Consider the following 18,743-nt stretch of genomic DNA (forward strand, 5'->3'; position numbering starts at 1 on the left):
GACACAGGATGATATTGTAATTTTTGACTGATATAAATGTCCACATCTAATCCAAAGGCTGCTTAAGGTTAGACACTGTGGGGCCATAAGAAAAGCTGTCTGTCATTCAGAAACAGATTAATCCATCTCTGGACAGCAGATTTAACAAATCCACAGTGGAAGGATGAGATCTGCTGTGCTGCCAAGCTTTTTTCTATTCAAACACGCTGCTACAAATAAGCACTATTACACTTAGACAGGAAAATGGTTTCAAGCAGTATCACGCCTTGATCACAAAAAGTAGAAACAGGCACTGTACCTGTCTTTGAAGAAGCGACGGACGCCGAAGGCAATGAGTTTGAGCACTGCTTCCAGCACAAACATAGAGGTGAAGAAGTAGTTGCAGTATTTCAGGGCAAGATCCAAAGACTGCAAAGAGAGAGTAAAAAAGGGGCACGTGTGTGTGTGTGTGTGTATAAATAATGGGGTAGAGTGAGTTAACAGTTGCATCAGCAAATTGGAATTTGTCCAACTGTGTGTATCGTAAAATCAAACAAGCCAGAGGCCAAAGGAGAGCATGCTCCATTCATGGCACTAGAAACACACCACGCATTATGTCCTCTAAAGATATAAAATAGTATTTAAATATTCCAAATGCAAACATGCTTTATTTATTTTTTTACACCCAATCCAGCTTCCAGTCACTGAAGAGGCTATTTTCTCCCTTTATAAATAGAGCTGTGTTTTCTAACAAGTGGGAGGCTCCCAAATGTCAGGACCAACAGCTGACAAACACAGCCGAGACCTGTGATATTTATCTGATGCTCGGTCAGTTTGAGAAAGCTCACTCCATTTTAAAGGTCAAATGGGCATCTTATCTCAAGGATAATCACTTTTCTCTCCCGTACAAAAGCGCTGTCAGGCTTTTAAACCTCCGTGTGCCACACAGATACTGTACCGGTAACAGCACTCTGACAGCAGCCCCTTGTCAAATCAGCAGTGCAATCACAGCTCCTTTGTACGGACTCCATATACTCACAATACATGCTATGGAGCCTGGAATACAGTTTTCTGATGCTTTGACTAGTCTGTGGAATTTAAGATGCTGCTGTTTGGAGAAGGGAAGAAGAGCGTGAGGCTGAAAGCTGTGGCGTGATGCAGAAAAGAAATTAGGAAGATATGACAGGCATTAATACTCAGCATAAAAAACCTGCATACGTTCTTTCTAGTAAGATGCAGCTTGCAGCAATTTCTGTATTTCTGCTTATATGAAAAGCACACGTAAGCTGAAAACACCTGACTTGCATGACATACATAGCTATTAAATTAAATTAGCTATATGCACAACCAGCGTGCACTTTTCCACACACAAGTAAACTTCTGCTTACATGAGGTTGATTGTAGTGCTCTAAGGACATGGTGATGACGTTGATGCAGATGATGAAGGTGATGATGAGGTCCAGGTAGTGATTTGTGCACAGTGTGTGGATCATCAGGCGCATGTTGCCATAGCTGGCATAGTACGGCAGCTTCTGAGCCTCTGTTAAAGAAAAAAAAAACGGGGATGAAGACGCTACAATAATAAAGAGATAACATAGAAACCCCCCCAAATCATGTGACCCCACTATGAAAAAGCCCAGTCAAGCTTTTCTTTGTTTCTTGGACATTATTAGAGTAGATTTGTGGGAATGAAGGAGTTGGGAGGCTGTGAAAAACATAAATAAAATCTGAATTAAATGATTAATAAAGCCTCATTTTATTTTTAACAGAACTAAAAAGGCCATTTTAAATTTGATGGCAGTGACACATCCGCAAAAAGTTGTAATAGGGCCACGTTTACCACTCTGTAGCATCCACCCCGTGTTTAACAATGTTTAAAAGCTGGGTTCTGGCTACTATCTGGCTATTATTCTATTCTATATTTTTGTTTCATAATACAACAAATTTCCAGATGCACAAGCTGCCAGTTCCATAGGCACTAATGAACCCCCATACCATCAGAGGCTTCTGACCTGAGCCAGCTCCCTCTCCTCTTTAGTCCAGCGGATGTGGCATCCATGTTATCCAAAAAGATTTTAAACTTTCAGTTCATCTGACCAAAGAACAATTTTCCACTTTACCTCAGGCCATTTTAAATGAGCTTTGGCCCAAAGGAGACGACGACACTTCTGGATCATGTTCACATATGGCTTCCTCTTTACACAATGAGCTTTTTAACCTGCATTTGTGGATGGCACAGAGAACTATGTTCACAGACTGGGATTTATATAAGAGTTCCTGAACCTATCCAGTCATTTTCATGACAAAATAATGCCTGTTTTTAATGCAGTGCTGCCTGAGGGCCTGAGGATTGCAGGTATCCACTATTGAGTTTCGGCCTCATCCCTTGCAAACAGAGATTTCTCCAGATTTTTGATGATATTATGAACTGTACTGTATATATTGATATATTCCATAATTTTACATTGAGAAGAATTATTCTGAAACCATTCCACAAATTGTAGATACAGTTTTTTTGCAGATTGAATACTCAATAACTCTTCCTCTCTAATGTGCTCTTTTATATCCAGTCCAGTCTTGCTGTCAGTTAACCTGTTTAGCTGTAAGGTCTGCACTCACAGGCCCCGCTAGTTCAGAGACTTATCCCCATGAACGAAGCAAGACGATCAGAGCTCAGTCCATTCAACTTGCAAGGTAAGCCGGTCGAATCAGGATCTTGGAGCTACGAGCTCCTCACCTGATCCCAGATAAACATTCCTTACTAAATAAGGAACCCAGAATATTACATAGAATGTGCCTGCAGTTAAAGGCAAGGTTTACAAATTTTAAGCACAACAGTGACAACTTTTAACACAATCATTCTAACAGTTTCTTTTGAGCACAACTTACTTTTCAAGTCACTGGTTGTCCCAACATGTTGCTACCATTAATTCATAATGAACTAATGTTTTTCATGAATTAGTAAAACGTCTGAGTTTAAACAGGTGTTTTCTGTGTTTTATTTTAAATAAAATATGGATTCATAAGATTTGCAAATCACTCTGTTTTTATTTATATCTTACACAGCTCCTCAACTGTTAGAGGAGTCAGGTGTGTAATTTCTAATATAATCTATTGTTCTGCAGTTTACATCTGTCCAGCCTTGGTGCAGGCTCTCACGTCATCCAGCGTCTGAAACAAAGTGATTTAGCGACGCTCCTTTTCAGGTCACCCTCACTTTAAGCTCTCTTTGATTTAAGTTACAGAACTGGTTGTGTAATCAGACGTTCCTTAAAAAGCATAATTTAAGTGGCTTGATCGCTGTAAAATCAGAAAAAAGAGGAACTGGAGCAATGTTAGAAAACATAATACTTGCCGTTTATGTTTTTATTATCAATCTGCCTCAATTTCCATCTCTCTGTTTTTATAGCACAAATTTTCATCAGTGATGATCTCAGCTTAGGAAAACGGGTCTCGCAATGTGTCATAATAACAATAGAGCTAAAATGAGATAATAAAGTTCTTCTTTTCAAGCCCTTTGTGCATTGTATTACTCTGTCTTGTTATTTTATGGTAATTGTCATAGTTTTCCATTTGATTTTACCCATTTTTGCTTTCTAAATGTCTGTCTGCTTCTGACTTCCCTTTCAATCCCTGCTCTTTCCCCCTTCAACCACTTTTGCGTTCTGCCTTTTTTTTAAATCCTCTTCTAGCTTTTAGCCTTTTTATTCTCGATCTCCATTTCCTGTCTAACTTTCGTCTTACTCCTCCTCTTTTTCTCCATGCGCCGCTGACGTTTCTCCTCACGCCTCTTGGCTTCCTCCACCTCCTGGTGTTGACGGCACTTGTGGAAGTTCTCCACCACCACGCCAACAAACATGTTGAGGACAAAAAAGCTAACGATGAGAAGGAAGGAGATGAAATACAGCAACATCCATGGGTTGTTGTTGGTTATCGGCTGGGGTTGGAGATGTGGAAGTATCATGTTGTGATGGGAAAGGAGACAAAAAGAAAGTTACTGAGATTAAAAAAATAAAAGGTTGTTTCCTCAAAAAATCATAAAAGCTTATATTCAGGTACCTGCTGGTCCACACCCACGGCGTCCAAACCGTGGTACATGATATTGACCCAGCCGTCTTTGGAGGCGAGTACAAACAGAGACATCAGAGCCTAGACAATACAGGGATGTGAACAAAAAACACTGTTATCCTTACCTCACCCCGACAACTACACACTTTTCTATTGTGTACTGTAAAACATGTAAGTGCAGGAACCGCACGTGGTACTCACCTGTCCCAGGTTGTCAAAGTTGTACTTATGGTGGACCCACTTATAGTTGGCTTGCAGACAGTCAGACTTGTTGGTGATGTTTTTGACATCAGGACCCAAGCAGTAGAAGAACTTGCCTTTAAAGAGCTGTCAGTTCAAGGACAAAGAAACCAAGATTTGGAGCTCTCTACTTATATATAAAACAGAGAAATACGCCTTAGAGAGACTGGACCTCTTTAAGGAGCTTAAAGCGTAAAATAATAAGCTGATAAAACCTCACACCAGCTCAAAATGTTGTGCAGTGAGGGAAGAAGTAGTAGTTGAAGACAGCTGTTCCTACCTGGACCCCGAGGATACCAAAGATGATGAAGAATGCGCAGCAGATGAGGACAATGTTGCCAATGGGTTTGAGGGAGGTGATGAGAGTTTCCACCACCAGCTTCAGGCCTGGGGCTCTGCTAATCACTCTGAAGAAAGGAGAGGGGTAAATGGATGAAAAAAAACATACATCAATGAAGTCCAGTGTGAGGTCTTTTTTTAAACCACAATACTGTCAGATACAAAGACTGAACCGTTCTTGCAATTCATTTTTGTCCTGTGCATCAAGACCTTTACGCCTACATGAACTTTCTTTTCAAAATGACAGGAAATGAAATCAGATTTTTTTTAAAAGCTTGATTTTCAGAAACTATTTGTTTAGGGTATGTTTTAGTGTTTAGACATGTTTCCTTCATCTTTACCTCAAATCCACGCAAACATGGAAACAATATCGTTACATCGCAGCTTTGTGTGATCACACAAGACCCGATGTCCTCTACAAGTGACAGAAGATCAAAACACTGCAGGAAACATATCTGTGGGACAAAATATTCCTACACTGGATTTTTAGATTGTTGATCTGTCGGTCAGACCATTACTAATTAGCCATTTTCAGTTAAAACATTAAAGAACAACATTTTCACAGGTTTGTAAAAACTGTATGGACAGCAAAGATTGACAGGAAACATGATGATGATCATGCCTGACTTTCCGGAGATCAGGAAAAAAGATACAATAAAAACATAATGATAATAAAAAGAAAGAAAAATGCATGGCTTGGTGCCAACCTGAGGGGACGCAGTGTCCTGAGCAGCCGGAGCACTCTGAGCACACCCAGGATCTTGGCCCCTCCCGCCATGGACACGACAATGTCAATCAAAGACACAAAAACCAGGAAACCATCCAGAATGTTCCAGCTGCTCCGCAGATAAGCCTGTTCTCCCACATACAGACCCATGGAAACCACCTGGAGATGAGAAAGCAGACATGAAGCGCCACATTACAAACTGGTAATATCCACCGGTCTAGTGCATAACACCCAAAAGACCAGTTCCCTTATTACTGACTCGTGAATAAATATTAGTGTATATCATATTAGCATATGATGGGATTTAACATGTCTGTGAGTTTAAATGTTACGAGTGGTTATTGTACAGGCACATAATCACAGATGGATGCTGTTTTGGTAAGCAGCAGTGGGAGCATTATGTCTGCTTCGGCAAAAAATCTGCAACTGACATTTGAAGCCGTTTGCTGAGTGTTTGCTAAAGCTTCAGAGGGACCGTGGGGGTTAGTGTGCAAACATCAAGATGGCTGAAAGATCAGTGCCTGGCACACATCTTAGCTCTGAATGCCAAAATGTTAACATAGAGTTTGCTATTCTAATTATGCAATAGGACTGGTATTTACTCTATGAACAGTTTCTGTGTGAAATTATATCTTTGAAATCTTTCAAAATGAATGAATATATTATGTAATAATGCATCTGAAGAAACCTCAGACATGCTGACCAACCCTGCAGCGTTGTTCATTTATGTAGCTGCATTTTGCATACATCGTTAAACTACATGGCGGAGTCCTATAGGGACATTAAAGTTACACAAACAAACACCACCGGCACACAATGTGTAAGCCACACAAAAGTCCAGACAGACAGAGACATGAAGGGAGACATGTACGGCTCAGCCAGGGGGCTGACAAGGCTGTAGCTCCTCGACGTGCGGTGGTTGGTTAATAATTGATTGTGGGAGTGCATAATTGATGGCCCACTTGTGCCAGAGCCTTTCTCAGAGAATATAGACTCTGTGGTGGAGGGAGGAAGAGAAAATTAAAGAGGGAAAGAATGGGGAAACAAAAATATTTGAGAGTCAGGGAAAAAAAAATAGGTGAGAACAGAAGGAGTCTCAGGAAGTGGAAAAAACAAACAGACAAAAAGGTCCACTTAATATAGAAGTGGACTGGAGGAGGGACAGAGTGTGGGGGAGTGCTGAAGATGGACTGCTTCCATAGGAGTAGACTAGTCCCTAATTAATGACATTGCTTAATTGCTCTATTCTCCATAGGAACGAGGGAATTACTGAGAAAGGAGGGAGGAGAAGAGGATGGGCCGTGGGTCACTAAGGCAAAGGCAATTCAGAGCGAGAGACAACCCTGAACACATGGGAGGAAACACAGAGAAACGACGCCTCTGCGCCGCCTGCATTGGCAGTAATAGAGAGACAGGTTGTAAAACGTTACCTTGAGTGTCATCTCGCCCACAAAGATGGCAGTAAAGATGTAGTTGGAGATGGTAAGAAACACTCTTTCCTGGACAGAAATAGGAGCGGGGGGAGAGAGCGGGAGAGAGGGTTGACAGTCAGAAAGTGAAGATGGGCCAATTAGGAGTAGTAAAAACAGCACTTACTGCACCTTATAGATCATAAAAGTGAATTCATCCTCGGAGAATACAAACAGCTACCGCACAGAAACTGCAGAAAGGAGCTGGAGTTTCAAACACACGCGTGCAAACAAACATTTTAGATAGATTTACCAAGCTGCCCTGTAGTATCTTGGGCCTTTCCAGAGCCACTGTGATGCAGTTGGAGAAGATAAAGGCCAGTACTACGTAGTCGAACAGCTTATGGGCAATGATAGATTGGCACATCTGTCTGAACCTGGAAGAAGATAGCAGGGGAGAAGAGAAAAAAAAGTTAAACTGAAGGGAACAATGAAAGGCCTCAGTCTGCCCAGACGCACTTTTAAAACCGCTTCCATCCAATCGGAATGAGAGCCAAGTTCCCTGAATGTGCATGGGAGCTCCCTAACATCTTGGTGAGTAAATAGCTTAATTCAGCCGCTGTTTACATCTCTCCTAATTCAAAACAAATTACATTAACAACACTCTCAGAAGCACCAGACTCCTGAGTACAGTTCTCTGCAGGGGGAACAGAATAGAGAGATAACAGAGAAACAAACGGAGTAAGAGAGAGAGAGTGTGTGTGTGTGTGTGTGTGTGTGTGTGTGTGTGTGTGTGTGTGTGTGTGTGTGTGAGAGGGGGGGGGGGGGGGGGGGCATAAAGAGATGGGACGTATAAATACTGAATATGCATTTCAAAACTTAGCATGTGACGCTGTGCACTGCCAAAAAGCAATTAAATGTCTCCGCTGCAGTGTTTATAAGGGATGGATGAAAAGAAACGGAATGAATATGAAAATGAACTGACTACGAGAGCGAGCGAGATCGACTTTATTCCAAACTGTTCGGGGACACACATGGACACGTTTAAATGGCTTTTATTGAAATACTCAACTGTGCCTAGTCAAACCCTTCCTCTCAGATTGTAACACGGCATCACTACAAATTAATGCATAATTTAATGAGCTGCCTACAGTATTAAATTTATGCCTCCCCTCTTGCTCTCTGACTAAAGGGGAGGGTTCAGAGGAGATCGCTTTGCTATTTGTAAGGTGGCGATCAATGTTCTAATGCAGAGGTGCTTTCGCAGGAACTTGAAACTGTCCTTCACATTGATGAGCTGTGAAACAGAACTGGGCAATCCGTTCGTACGTTTGGAAGACTTGAGCACAGCATCGGTAAAGGCTTCGGATAAAGGCGAGGCTTACTTGTTCTGCGGGGAGAAAAGGAAGACGGACCAGTCTTCTCTGGTCTCACACCAGTCTGGTCTGTATGCTTCTAACATCTTCTGGATGCGGAAGCACAAGCTCTGCAACAAACACACATATCAGTGCAGATCATGGCATACACACACATGCACACACACACACACACACAGAACGGCAGAGCGAAACCTTCTGTTTAGATTCCATAATTAAATTATTTACCAAAGTGAAACACTTCTATGGCAACAGCTCGGAGCATCTTCCAACATTACCATCTGTATAGCTCTTTCCCCCGCTGTCTAAATAGTCCTTTCTAATTAACCTTGTTTCCCTCATACACAGACTTGTTTATAATGAAAACAATGAGGCTCCCATGAGGCCCAGGTGATAGGGAGTGCGGGCTTTGCACAAAGTAGTTGGCAATCCTACACAAGAGAGCGGGAGATTATTGCACATGTAAAGCCTTATACTTGAACATAAAAGCTAATGGTTTGGTTGTTGTGTATTACAAACCTAGATTGTGTTTCTTTGTTCTGTCTAAATGCTCTTACATAGTGCGTCTTAGAGCTGCTTATCTGCATCTGAGGAATATTTCCTCATGCATCTGTGTCTAATTTCCTTAACCGCACATGCACACAATAGTAGCCTACATAGTCGATGTCATCATCCAGGTCCTCTCGGTCCTTGCTCCGTGCGTTGACCTGGGGGAAGACCTCGGCCATCAGGTGGCTCTGGGGATTGGACCCTCCGGCCTGCTCGGTTGGATGTCTAGGCGGGGGCTGGAGGAGCTGTGACAGTGGAGTCTTCCCGTTACAGTCTTGGTGAAGCCCTCCGAAGTTGCCACCGCTGCTGATTATCATCCCTCCAGAGAGGCTCTTCTTTCTGTGGTTGGCATTAAGAGTCATGGAGGGAAGGGGGTGCTGCAGAGGGTGAGTTTGTCCAGGCACCTGGAGCAGGTGTGGCAGCTCTAGTGATAGAGCTCTCCGGTCTCTCCTGGGTCCAAAAGAACCTGGGAGCATGGGATGGGGAAGGTGGAGGGAGTGGGGAGCGACAGCAGGTGGGGAGAGAAGAGACTCCTCCTCGTCCGGCTGGATATGATGTAGGTGGTGGTGTGGGGATGAGGAGGCACGGGGACCTCGGATTCGCAGGCTTCCTCCGACCACCCCTCCTAGACCTCCCAAGCCGTAGCCATAGAAGGGCCTTGAGGAAGTTGGGGTGAAGCCAGGACTAGCAGAGGGGGATGAGGAGGAGCACGGCCGGCCTCCTAGGCTGTTCCAGCTAGAGCGGCGGGTCAACAAGGCATGGTGCTGGGGAGGCAGAGGACGGCCCCAGTTGTGGTAACCTCGACCTGGATACTGAGAGAGAAAGACTGATATGATATCTGGAAGTAATATAACATCAGTGCAACTCTTATTACTAATTATTTTAATCATTTGCTATTCATTACAGTTCCGTTTAATTAGGCTAGCTGTAGCTCAGGAGGTAGAACAGGTCATCTGCTAATAGCACAGTTGGCGGTTCAATCAGTGGACCAAATATCCTTGGACAAAATACTGACCCCAAGTTGCTCTCAGATGCATTCATCTAAGTATGAATGTGTGTGAATGTTAGATAGAAACGTGCTTAGATAGAAAATGTATGAATGGGCAAATGAGGCAAGTGCTTTGAGTGCTCAGGCAGAGTAGATAAACGCTAAATAAGAACCAGCACACACATTTTCAGATTTATAAGCAAGCGTAAAACCTTGAAATGTGATGAAAATGTGATGAAAATGTGATGAAAATCTATGTTTGCGAAATACTGCTGTTAAATTATACCGACCAATTAAATTTTATGTCATAAGAGCTAACGATGTAGCAGCTATGCTCTTTGCTTGCGTTCATTTTTCTGCTACTTTATGCACAGTCCCATCAACTTACCACAGCCCTCTGCTCCAGGTTGGCTCTGCCAAGAGAAATGACACTATTCTTCCTGGAGCTGAGAGCAAAGGTCAACCTCTCTCCTGGAAACAAACCGGCAGGCAATGGGGACATGTCCAGGTGCCCGTTGGGAGTCAGGGTACATATCTTTGGGTCTGCAGGAAAGAAGAAGAAGGAGGAGGAGGACAGGGAAAAAGAAAATAAACAGTGCTAAATGGTGGGAAGAAGAAAAATAAGACAGATGAGTGAGAAGGAAAACTATAAGACTAAATAAGGCCTTCCCTCCTTTTGTTTGCCTTGTCTTTGTTGATGCCATGAAAGCAGAAAACTCCACACTCTCCATCACTGTATGCAATTAATGTCTTAAAACAATGTTACAGTCAGCTCCAGGAGGAAGAGGAAGATTTCATTTACACTAAATTGCCTTACAGGACCAGGGAGGAACTTGTAATAGCGAAACAGAGGATATCTCAGAGTGCTTGTCCATTCTCAAACGTGTCTTTTGATGGAATAGGTCTCAGTAAACATTGTCATTCCAAATGTGTTTCCCTTCCATGTACCCTGACATTTATGGGCAAGATTTGTGATCAGACGCCATCAGAGGACTCGCTAATGCGCTGCTAAATGCTGCTCGCTGCTGCTCGCTGCTGCAGGATAGTGGTTCTTGGTGAGTTCGCTTTTGTTACGCCGGGGGATATGTGGGGAGAGAAGTGGATGGAGGAATGGCATCAGTCATGCATTATTTAAAGTTTGCTCTGCTTACATTCCAGACCGGGACAAGGAAAAAGAAAAAGGTGCTTAGGTATGTTTGTTGTGGAACTCATACCAAGTTTTTGATGCCCGAGGCACAACAAATCACCTGACGCCACAGAGCTTGAATATGACGGTGCCCCTCGAGCAAACAGATGTAAGTGTTGCAAAGTTGATGCTGGATAATAACAAGAATTTTTCAAAAACTGTTATATTTGCAAATCTGTAAGTTTTGGGGAGAAATGGCAATAAAATTCTAGAGTTGAGAAAAAAAATTGTCTGTAAAGAAAAATATGCAGTGAAGCTGTGGGAGGTAGCATTCACCTGATAGGTGCAGGGAGTCTTTCTGTTTGTCCCTGTCATCGAAATTGCAGGAAGACCTGTCATCGTCTGAGTAGGAGCGATTTGCATCACCCTGTTTTTGGGGACAGTGAGAGAAAATAAATGGGCGAATCAGAGAGACAGAAGAAACAAACAACAAAGCAAAGAGCGTGTAAAAAAGAAAGAAAGAAAAGAAATAATGAGCAATTACAAGCTAACAATTACAAGCTTACACATTCCTAATTTTCAGTTCTTTCTTCATTACCTAATTATCTAAGACACATTTCCTCCCAGGGCTGTTTGTTAGCACTCACTTGTCAGATCTAGCTCTGAAACACTGATGTTTACTTCTCCGATGTAACTGTGACACGAGTCAGTGACTGCAGTTTGTGGACGTTCAGTATTCCTACGTGGGTGAAAACCCAGCAGTTCACATTAACTTATGTGGATGTGGATTGTGTTAGATGACCTCACTGTTATAAAATCTGCATTTTTAGGGGTGCTGAGGACTTTTTCTACATGATAACGAAAGTAATTGAAAGAGACGTGTCAGCATGACTCTTTGGCCTTAAAAGTAAATGTGCAAAATACAGAACTCCATAACTTAACTACTTTTGGGGAGTATGAATAGCCATGGGGGAGGTCTTTATAAGCAGGAAAAACTGTAAAACCTGCAAAAATACAGTTAAAAGTTCCAGGTTTGTGCCCTCCTTCACCTTTTCTAAAGCCGTCTAGTGGTCCAGATGGGCCAACTCTGGCCCCCAGGCCTTATGTTTGACACCCCTGGCTTGTTTGACACCCAATGTTTGTCTAATTATTTCATATTCATCCGATTGTCTCAAACCTTTCAGTCAGGACTATTTTATTTGAAATTTGGCTCAATTAAAATATGCATGAGCACAGACAATTAGAGATAAAGAAAGCGGTTACATTACATTCATTATGCAGCAAATTAATAATGTATTTCCTACTGTTGTGTGGACATTGCTATTAAAGTAATCCACTGGGTCCTTATTTCCTCAGACACAGGAAGTGCATACACACTCTTGTGTTCACTTGTGCAGCCAACAGCTGCTTATTATTTGTTTAAGCCAGCGGTCCCGAACCCCCGGGCTTTGGACCGGTACCGGTCCGTGAGTCGTTTGGTACTGGGCCGCGAGAGTTGAGGCTCAGGTGTGAAATGTATGATTTTCAGGGTTTTTATCGGTTTTCAGCGTTATTTTGTTATCATTTTTTATCGTTAACTCGGTTTTCCTGGGTCTTTTCACGTGTGTTATGAATAACTCTTCTATTTTTCAGTAGCGGTACTAGTTTTATTTTGTTGTATTTTTCCGCGACACCTTAAAGGCCGGTCCGTGAAAATATTGTCGGGCGTAAACCGGTCCGTGGTGCAAAAAAGGTTGGGGGCTGCTGGTTTAAGCTACTGTGAAGGCTGCAAAAGTCCCAAAAAAACTAAAAGACAGCCTAAAAACACATGATGAATCCCAAAAAGCAAAAAGGCAGTTATTTTCTATTGATTTGGCTAGTCTGCTTGGTCATTTTCTCTCATCTCCATGCTGCCTATTGCCCTAAATCCAGGTGTCTTACCTCTGCTTGAAAACCCTCAACCAAGATGGCCACGAGCAAATTGAAGAGCACGTAGTTTCCAAACGTCATAAGAGCTACAAAGTAGAGAGCGGCGCAGGGAGAGGTGGACGCCATGCCATTGTACAGCACCATGTTCCAGTCCTCCTGGGTGAGAATCTGCAGCAAACATATGCACAGAGTGAAACAGGGGACACACAAAAACAGGCACAGACACTCACCTACACAAAAAAAGTGTATGTGCAGTCATAAGCGCACATGTGTGTCTGAACTATTCTTACCTGAAAAACGGTGACGATAGCCCAAAGCAAGGAGTCAAAGTTTTTCCTGTCAGGCACGGTGTCCCCTGCTTCTGTCTTCAAGCTAAACTTACAGCCAAATATGTGCATCCCCAAGATGCTGCAACACAAACAAGGGTTTTGTCCTGTAATTACTTATTTCAGTCACAAATCCTATCGCAGAGTGAGAATGCAATTATGTTGTTAAACTGGATGTTTTAACAAGAATATGAAATCCAGACAATGCCATTAATATAAGTGCTGCTTAGAGAAATTATGAAGACATCTGATTTTAAGGTTAAAGTCTCTGTAGCTCTGTGATTTAACTGGTCACTAATGGCTATAGTAATTAGGAGTATGGGCCAAATGCCAGTGGCTCAGGATATCATTAGCTGACTAAAAGCTCAGATGTCATCTGTTTTCACACTCATGCTTCACTAGAGAGATAAAGAAGCTGGCTGGCAGGTATGCATACACACATACGTAAGATTGGGTAACAATTAGTATATAAGCATAACATCATTATGCAGCAGCATGTAAGTCATCTATCAATGTCAAAGTGACTGGTGCCAGTTATGATAAATTCTCCTGTTAACACATCATTTTTCAATTATTTTAAAGTCATCAGCAGGTACATCATAATATTTTCTTAGGTGTAATATGAAGGTAGAATGAATGTTTAAGTGATCCATATACCTGAGTAAGTAATGTGTAAGTCACCCTGTGACTGAGATTTTACAGTTGACCTACTGGAATGATTGGTACCAGGAAAGCGTTGCTAACGGTAATTTACAGGCAATTTGAAAACTGTCCAAACTTAAATTAAACCATCTTATTAATATGCTGCACTAGAACTTGGATATGACAACTTAATACAATACAGTTTACCTTTGTCACTGTTCTTTGGCCAGAGACCTATCTGTCTGGTGTAATAGAGACTCAAATGTTTAGAGAAATAATTCTCATTACCTTAGTGGCAGAAGAAAAGTCGGAAAGGGACACAAGGTCCAAAAAGAATAAGCTTGATGTAGCTGCATTTGTGCTGTGTCGGCGCAAATGCTGCTACATCAAGCTTATTCTTCTGCTGACAAATTTAAAAAACATATAAAAAATTTAAATTTGTATCATTTTTGCAACATCTGGGATTTTTGAGCAGCGTAAAGTGTTGCTCAGTGAATCAGATCACTTTGAAGTGATCTGATTCACTGAGTGATCTGATTGGTGCACACGAGACAACATGGCGCCTGTGTTCGGCTTGGCCGCTGTTGCTGCTCCGTGTTTTTGTCGACTGCTTCAGTATATTGTTTTTTATCTTGTCATCTCGTCTGTGATATATCATTTAGGTCTATTTGCTACTCGGATCTACAGTTCACATACATTGTTGAGTATCAAAATATGTATGGAAAAACTTTTGACAGCTGGCAGAGTTACCACCAGGCTCTCCCTCCGCCGCTTGTCTGCCCTCCTCCCTCTCCCGACTACCGGTACCTGTTCTTAGCTCCTAACAATGACCCAGGAGCAACAACAAGGTTAAGGAGATCGTCTAGAAGGGGCTGTAGGTCTGGTGTCCAGGCTAAAAGGAAACGCGCCCGACAGAGGAGATTTCTTCCGCTCCATGGTAGAGAACGTCTCCAGTATTTGGTACCGGTTCCCCTCCAGGACGCGGATAAGGCTGATCGGTTACCGCCTACCCGGCTTTTCATCACGGGCGAACAGAACGATTACCTGGATCGGCGTCTTGTCTGGAGATGCGGGATGTTTTCACCTTTGCCTATCATTCTACAAGACCACAGTTCCACAGCTAGGGGTACCGGGAGACTACGTCCTCTTTCCAGGTGTCTGCTGTCAATTCCCCGTCAATCAGCTGTTGATGACGTCAGCCTGTCACCTCCGCTTCAGATCGCTCTCCTAAACGCTTGCTCCATAGCCAACAAATCATTTGTACTGAATGACTTTTTTAGCAGTAATAGTCTGGACTTCATGTTTGTCACGGAATCTTGGCAGCGGGAGAATGAATTTATCCACCTTAATGAGCTCTGCCCGGTCGGCTGTCGCTTCATCGGGACTCCACGCTTGGACCATCGTGGTGGTGGTCTGGTCACTGTTCACCGAGACAATTTTGCTTGCAGGACTATGGACTCTGAGTTTTTCCCTTCCTTTGAGTCACAACTTCTTAAGGTTGGTTCTTCAGATATATTTTATTGTGTTTTAATTTACCGCCCTCCCGGCCCCGCTGGTGTTTTTATTCAAGATTTTACGGACTTTTTATCTTCCATTATTAAACTGGAGAAAGTCTTAATGATTGGGGATTTCAACCTCCACGTGGATGATCTTAGCTGTAGCATGGCCTCTGACTTTCTATCCATTACAGACTCTTTTCATTTTATTCAGCATGTCTCTGGACCCACCCATGTTAAAGGCCACACCTTGGACCTTGTGTTTTCTCTTGGCTTAGACATAACTAATGTCTGTGTTAAGGACGTACAAGTGAGTGACCATTCCTGTGTTACTTTTAGTCTTAGCTTCCCTCTGTACGCACCACCTTCTAATCTCATGTTCCATAAGCGGTTCATAAATCAGGATGTTGCTTTGAAGTTTTCTAATATGTTGGACCCTCATGTGATCAGTGGCTGCACTGATGCTGATGTTGCTACACAGTGTTTTAACAATCACTGCTTGGAGATTTTAAATTCAGTGGCACCTATGAAATCTGTCATTGCTGCCTCAAAAAGAGCTCATCCATGGATAAATGGTGACGTTAGGAACCTCTATATCTGAGAGTGATGACTTTCTGAATTTCTTTGTAGATAAAGTTGATCATGTCCGTATGAGCATTGGTTCTTCAATACCATCTGTTTGTGTCTCTGGGCCACCTCCCCCTCATTTACTGTCAGTGTTTAACCCAATGAACATACATGACCTTTCACTCCTGCTGGATAAAATGAAAATTACCACTTGTGCAAATGACATTCTACCTGCTGGGCTTTTCAAAAATGCTCTCTCTGTCATTGGCCCCTCTATTGTAGAGATATGTAATGCCTCTCTTTTAACAGGTGTGGTCCCTAGGTTCTGTAAGCAAGCTGTTGTTGAGCCGATATTAAAAAAATGGATCCAACTCAGCTTAAGAATTATAGGCCTATCTCTAAGCTTCCATTATTATCGAAAATTCTGGAAAAAGTAGTTGCAGATCAACTTACCACTTTTTTAGAAAAACATGAAATTTATGACAAATTTCAGTCAGGTTTCCGTAAAAGTCACTCAACAGAAACCGCATTACTTAAAGTCTTTAGTGACATTATGATGTCAGCTGACTACGGAGCATCCTCAGTCATGGTTTTGTTGGACTTGACATCTGCCTTTGACACCATTGACCATCCTGATTAACAGGCTCCAGGACATAGTCGGTGTGTCTGGTCTGGCTCTGGAGTGGTTTCGGTCGTACCTCTCCAACAGATCTTTTAGTGTTTTTGCGAATCGGTTTATGTCACATTCTAAAGATCTGACATGTGGGGTACCGCAGGGTTCAGTTCTGGGTCCTATTCTTTTTCTTTTGTATATGTTACCTCTAGGACTTACAATTAGGCAGTTCCCTGAGGTGTCTTATCACTTCTATGCTGATGATATTCAGCTCTATTGCTCTTTTAAGCCGATGGAAGTCCATAAACTGTCCTCTTGAATTAAATGTTTAGCTTCCATTGAACAGTGGCTTGGTGACAACTACTTACAGGTGAACTCTGAGAAGTCAGAAACATTAATTATTACCCCCGACAACCAGATATCTCTAATCAAACAGAATCTTGGTTCGCTTGTCTCATCTGTTCACCTGAGCCTCAGGTACCTTGGTGTGATCTTTGATTCTGCCATGTCCCTAGAACAACACTCTCACCAGTTGATTAGGAATTGCCTTTTTCAGCTAAGAAACATCTCCAAACTGCAAACTTTGCTGTCTAAGTCTGAGTTAGAAATGGTTATTCATGCTTTTATTTCATCTCGCTTAGATTATTGTAACAGTCTTTTTCTTTGTTTGAGCTAAAGGAATCTTGACCGTCTCCAGTTAGTCCAGAATGCTGCTGCAAGGCTTTTAACTAAGACACGAAAAAGAGAGCACATTACACCAGTGTTAGGTTCATTACACTGGCTTCCAGTACATTTTAGAATTCATTTTAAAATCTTGGTACTGACTTTTAAAGCTTTGAATTGTGATGCCCCTGCCTACATTTCCGATCTTTTAGAACCCCACGCTCCCTCTCGCAGCCTGAGATCATCTAATCAAAGGCTGTTGGTAGTCCCACGAACTCGTTTTAAGACTAGGGGTGATAGATCTTTTAGAGCGGTGGCCCCCAGGTTGTGGAATGCTCTCCCTCCATCATTACGTTGCCTTGATTGTATTTATTCTTTTAAAAAGCAGCTTAAGACTCATTTATTTAGATTGGCTTTTAATTAGATTTGTGCTGTATGTTTGATTATTAATGTATTTTATGTATTTCTGTTTTATATTACTGTGAAGCACTTTGTGGTTTTTATCCTGTGAAAAGTGCTATATAAATAAATTGATTTGATTTAATTTGATTTTGCTTAAAAATGTATTGTATAATTTATTTATTTCGATTTTTCAGGAAATAAGAAATAAATCTCACTGATGAGGCAGCAGTCTCAGAAATCCAGGTATCAAATATGATGCACTTGGCTTAGAGGGTCAATACTATTGTTTTGTGCAAACTGTGCTCCAGTCTTTATATAGAGCTGCCTGCATCAAGTGCTTTTATGTTAATCTCCTACTATTCCAAGAGGGCTTTTATTTCAAACTGTCAACCCAATGATTTGTTTTATGCTATTAAACTACCCTGTGTACTGCTGCACTCTCCAACACTCATCTTTTTTCTCTTCTCTTCCCCCTCACTCACTAATGGCAGATCACTGCCTCTCCCTGAGCTTTCTTCCAGTCAAAAAGGAGATTTCTTTTCTTCCTACTCTCGCCAAGTGCTTGCTCACAGGGGATCATCTAATGATTGGGATTTTCTTTCTAATATTGTAGGGTCTTTACCTTACAATGGGAAGCAGCTTGAGGCAATATATATATATATATATATATATATATATATATATATATATATATATATATATATATAACTGAATTGAATTAACTGTCAAAAGCAATGTTTTCAAAGAACAGTGTGCATCCGATGATTCAGTAGCTTGTAGAACAACCATTAGCAGCAATAACTAAGTTATTGTAAAATAAAAAACTTTTTAAAAAAAAATAATTTTTAGTATGACTTCATCAGTATCTCACTCCTTTTTTGAACGTTGCTCAGTTCATTGAGAGTTGTGGGCATGATCCAATTTTGGCCAAGCTCTAGGTGTGAGACAACTTTAGATGTGAGCACTGCAAGGAGCCCAGGTCCTGTGGCTGCAAAATAAGCCCAACTCATCACCTCTCCACCCCCGCGCCTGCGGTTTGTTCAAATGCAGCTTCCCAGTATGGCTTCCCAACATGCCATACATGTTCAGTCTTTTTCTAATTGTACTGTCATGAACTTCAACATTTAAAATTCAAATTCAAATTCAAATTCAAATTTTATTTGTCACGTACACAGTCATACACAGTACAATATGCAGTGAAATGCTTAGACAACTGCTCGTGACCTAAAGAAAAAAAAAAGAAAAGGCTATGAATAAGATAGGAAATAAATATAAAATAACTGTACAACAAATACACAATACACAGTATAGAACTATATAAGAAT

The 18,743-nt window shown here is 41.7% G+C and overlaps 1 protein-coding gene across 5 annotated transcripts in view; it reads right to left on the minus strand.

The window, feature by feature from the left end:
• cacna1ia (calcium voltage-gated channel subunit alpha1 Ia) overlaps positions 1-18,743 on the minus strand; it is a 192,740-nt gene that overhangs the window by 30,602 nt on the left and 143,395 nt on the right. For all 5 annotated transcript variants that reach the window (XM_084926243.1, XM_084926242.1, XM_084926241.1 and 2 more), the window contains exons 13-27: positions 13,000-13,117; positions 12,722-12,877; positions 11,138-11,228; positions 10,064-10,218; positions 8,795-9,499; positions 8,148-8,248; positions 7,076-7,199; positions 6,784-6,852; positions 5,334-5,512; positions 4,568-4,694; positions 4,249-4,374; positions 4,039-4,128; positions 3,724-3,916; positions 1,368-1,519; positions 299-408 (exon numbers count right to left, since the gene is read on the minus strand). In XM_084926243.1, coding sequence (XP_084782369.1) covers positions 299-408; positions 1,368-1,519; positions 3,724-3,916; positions 4,039-4,128; positions 4,249-4,374; positions 4,568-4,694; positions 5,334-5,512; positions 6,784-6,852; positions 7,076-7,199; positions 8,148-8,248; positions 8,795-9,499; positions 10,064-10,218; positions 11,138-11,228; positions 12,722-12,877; positions 13,000-13,117 — 2,496 coding nt within the window. The remainder of the gene's footprint in view (positions 1-298; positions 409-1,367; positions 1,520-3,723; positions 3,917-4,038; positions 4,129-4,248; positions 4,375-4,567; positions 4,695-5,333; positions 5,513-6,783; positions 6,853-7,075; positions 7,200-8,147; positions 8,249-8,794; positions 9,500-10,063; positions 10,219-11,137; positions 11,229-12,721; positions 12,878-12,999; positions 13,118-18,743) is intronic.

Source organism: Perissodus microlepis, chromosome 4 (assembly GCF_051167445.1).
Source record: "Perissodus microlepis isolate ML-2025 ecotype Zambia chromosome 4, ASM5116744v1, whole genome shotgun sequence".
In the NCBI taxonomy this organism is placed as follows: Eukaryota; Metazoa; Chordata; class Actinopteri; order Cichliformes; family Cichlidae; genus Perissodus; species Perissodus microlepis.